General features: G+C 34.6%; 2 protein-coding genes across 2 annotated transcripts; one reads left to right on the top strand and one right to left on the bottom strand.

Moving 5' to 3' along the window:
• On the top strand, positions 1 to 2,470 carry LOC136978531 (putative nuclease HARBI1). Its single transcript, XM_067274253.1, has 2 exons — positions 1 to 453; positions 1,378 to 2,470. Exons 1-2 carry the CDS (start codon positions 13 to 15, stop codon positions 2,185 to 2,187), a joined length of 1,251 nt encoding a protein of 416 aa, XP_067130354.1. The 5' UTR covers positions 1 to 12; the 3' UTR covers positions 2,188 to 2,470.
• On the bottom strand, positions 2,378 to 2,830 carry LOC136978515 (uncharacterized). Its single transcript, XM_067274232.1, has 2 exons — positions 2,535 to 2,830; positions 2,378 to 2,459 (listed from the first exon to the last, which is right to left on the bottom strand). Exons 1-2 carry the CDS (start codon positions 2,828 to 2,830, stop codon positions 2,378 to 2,380), a joined length of 378 nt encoding a protein of 125 aa, XP_067130333.1.
• Positions 2,831 to 3,041: the final 211 nt, after the last annotated feature.

Here is a 3,041-nt window from a genome sequence, read left to right as displayed (position 1 = left end):
CGTCAGTCGGCCATGGCATCTGATGACGACGTACTGGCTATTCTTGGGTGCTTATTGGCAACAAATTGTATTAAAACTCGCAAGAAAAAACATGTGCGTAGGAGTCTATGGTGTAAAGAGTGGCTTAAAAAAAGAGGATCGTATTCCCATGTGAACCTGATCTCAGAATTGAAGTTAGTACCTAAAGATTGGCACAACTATTTAAGAATGGACGAAGAAACGTATTTAAATCTATTATCATTGGTTACACCAATTATAAAAAAACAAGATACTGTAATGCGAGCAGCAATTTCACCACACGAGAGGCTCACGGTGACCTTAAGATATTTGGCAACTGGCAGAAGTTTTGAAGATCTCAAATTTTCAACAGTAATATCACCTCAAGCTCTTGGCTACATCATACCTGAAACAAGTGATGCTATTTACAAAGTCCTTCATAAAGATTATTTAAAGGTAAGAACAAACTTTTCTTTTTAATAGATATTTATTATCATAACGTACAAAAATGCCAAATTACACATTAACATATACAAATTACATATATTAATTATTAATTAAGGTTATCACGATGAATTTGGACGGAAGTGCTGGAAGGGGGACGACTAGTAATACCGAAACCGGTAGAAATTGGTGAATGATAACGAAAAAATTGATGTGGCAAGTGTTGCTGTTCATACACCAATTTATGCGATAAACTTAAAGTTCCCAACTCGGCTTGAAATAAAGTTTCGTTTATTAACTTTTCGGCAATCAGCATTTGTTGCTTTGGGAGTTCACGCAATTTGATTGCAACATTCTTGCCGAAAATATCGAAACGATCATCTTGAATGTGTGGTTTGTTAAAATGATCTTTCACGGTTAATAAAATTTCGTTCGTCAACGATTCTTGGTCTACTCGACTTCGTTTAGGGGGACGGCTGCGTCGCATCTGTACTGGTGTATCATCCGAAAGTTTTATTAAATCCTGTGTTGCGATTATTGATGGAGTAATAATATCGTCGCTGCTATGATTCTCCTCCGTTGTATTATCCATAGCGTTATCCTAAAATAACAATTTTATTAATGTAGTAAAGGAAATTGATTGTTTTTTAACACGGTTCGTCACACAAAATTAAAAACAGTCAGATATTTCTACATAAAAAACTTATCCTACACTCAGGGACCACCACTTCGTCCTTCCTCTCTCTCCCGTATCCCGAACTCCTCTTTCCCGCCCTTTTTCTCCCTTCCCTTTTTTTATGGTTCTTTGTCTATATTTATTATTCCTTTTTACAACCCTTTATTACCGCGAGGAGGACGAGAAAGTCCGATATCACTACAATTCTATTAATTTAAAAATTAAGTTATTTATTTATTTATTTATTTTTTGCTTTTTAGTTTCCACGAACAGAAAGAGAATGGATGGATATAGCGAAACTTTTTAAAGAAAAATGGAATTTCCCGCATTGCCTTGGAGCAATGGATGGAAAGCATATCAACATTATTCCTCCAAGTGGAAGTGGATCAGAATTTTATAATTACAAAGGAAGACACAGCATGGTTTTACTGGCTATTGTGGATGCGAAATATCAATTCATCATGTGTGATTTTGGTACCAATGGTAGAGTTTCAGACGGAGGTGTTCTAAAAAACACCAAGCTTTTTGAAAAACTTGAAAACAATAAGTTAAATATTCCTGTTGAAAGTAAAGTCAGAAACAGTAGTAGAAGTATGCCCTATGTATTTGTAGTTGACGATGCCTTTCCTTTGAGGGTAGACATGATGAAACCGTTTCGACAAGCAGATCTAATTTCCCAAGATAGGAAAATATATAATTATCGCGTATCACGAGCAAGACGCATTGTTGAGAATGCGTTTGGTATTTTGGCATCGAGATTTCGAATATTTCACACGGCAATTAATTTACAACCACGTAAAATTGAATCAGTTGTAATGGCTACTTGCGTTTTGCACAACTTTTTAATGAAATCAGTGCCAAGTTTTTATTCTCCTCCAGAATGTTTCGATCACGAAAATACTGATGTCGGAACTACTATTTTAGGTTATAATACAGAAGACTCAAAAATGACGCGATTGGTTCGAAAAAATCCAGGAAACACAAGTTTTTTAGCAAAAAAAGTGAGAGAAGACTTTATGGATTATTTTGTAAATGAAGGCCAAATTCCGTGGCAATTGAACTTTATTTAAACATTATCAACGTTGTAATTGTAACCAAATATTGTATTGCCATTAAAATAATAAAAATTTTGTACTTTTAACTCAGCATATATACTTAAATGAACAATGACATATTAATTTATTTAACAATATTTATATTTCAATTTTTTTCTTATGACACAAAAGACACAAATATAAGTATTATATTAAAAAACAAATTTTACAATACCCCAATGTCAATATCATCGTCACTATCTACGTTGGAGCGACTGCTTCGAGGCGTATCTCGGTCATCTAAAAACCTAATTTAAAATACAAACAACTAAATAAATTGCTTAATTTTTCGTCGTATTTTATTGTTAAAAATTTAAGCTTACCTTAATAATTCGAAGTACCACAACTTTGGTTTGTATATATCTTCAGTTCCTGCTCCTGATTTAATTGACGCTTTAATTTTTTTAATTTCTTTTCTGTATGCGCTTCTGATGTTGTTTATTTTTTTTATAACGCTTTCTTTATTAGCGTTTGGCTCCATTTCTTTTAGTTTTTCAATTAAACGTAAATAAGCAGCTTCTTTCTTGCTTCTATCGTGGTACTCTTTATTTTTTACATGCCAAAGGCATGGTTCGCTCTCGTAAATTTTTAAAAATTCCTCCAAAAATTCACGGGACATTGTTCTCACTACTCAGCGGCCTCACAACTGAACGACACGACTCCACACACGTTCCGGTCGGCCTGCGCAGTCCAAAACTGTGTAGGAAAATCAAATGGTTTTTCATTTCTACTCCGGTGAACTGTACAGGCCGCCGAAACTGTACAGTTTTCCCCCACATACGTTCAGGAATTCCTCAAGGTCAGGCCTGCACAGTTATTCCTCAAAGGAT

Source organism: Centruroides vittatus, unplaced genomic scaffold (assembly GCF_030686945.1).
Source record: "Centruroides vittatus isolate TY-2023 unplaced genomic scaffold, ASM3068694v2 contig_545, whole genome shotgun sequence".
Taxonomy (NCBI): domain Eukaryota; kingdom Metazoa; phylum Arthropoda; class Arachnida; order Scorpiones; family Buthidae; genus Centruroides; species Centruroides vittatus.
The sequence above is the reverse complement of the archived record's forward strand: the minus strand, read 5'-3'. Positions and strand labels throughout refer to the sequence as shown.

What these genes read in the sequence shown, in the direction of transcription:
- LOC136978515 (XM_067274232.1), bottom strand. Translation starts at nt 2,830, where the DNA reads ATGTCCCGTGAATTTTTGGAGGAATTTTTAAAAATTTACGAGAGCGAA. An exon ending in TGGTACTTCGAATTATTAAG is followed by an intron (nt 2,460 to 2,534) that starts GTAAGCTTAAAT and finishes ATTTTAAATTAG; the next exon opens with GTTTTTAGATGACCGAGATA.
- LOC136978531 (XM_067274253.1), top strand. Translation starts at nt 13, where the DNA reads ATGGCATCTGATGACGACGTACTGGCTATTCTTGGGTGCTTATTGGCA. An exon ending in TTCATAAAGATTATTTAAAG is followed by an intron (nt 454 to 1,377) that starts GTAAGAACAAAC and finishes TTTGCTTTTTAG; the next exon opens with TTTCCACGAACAGAAAGAGA.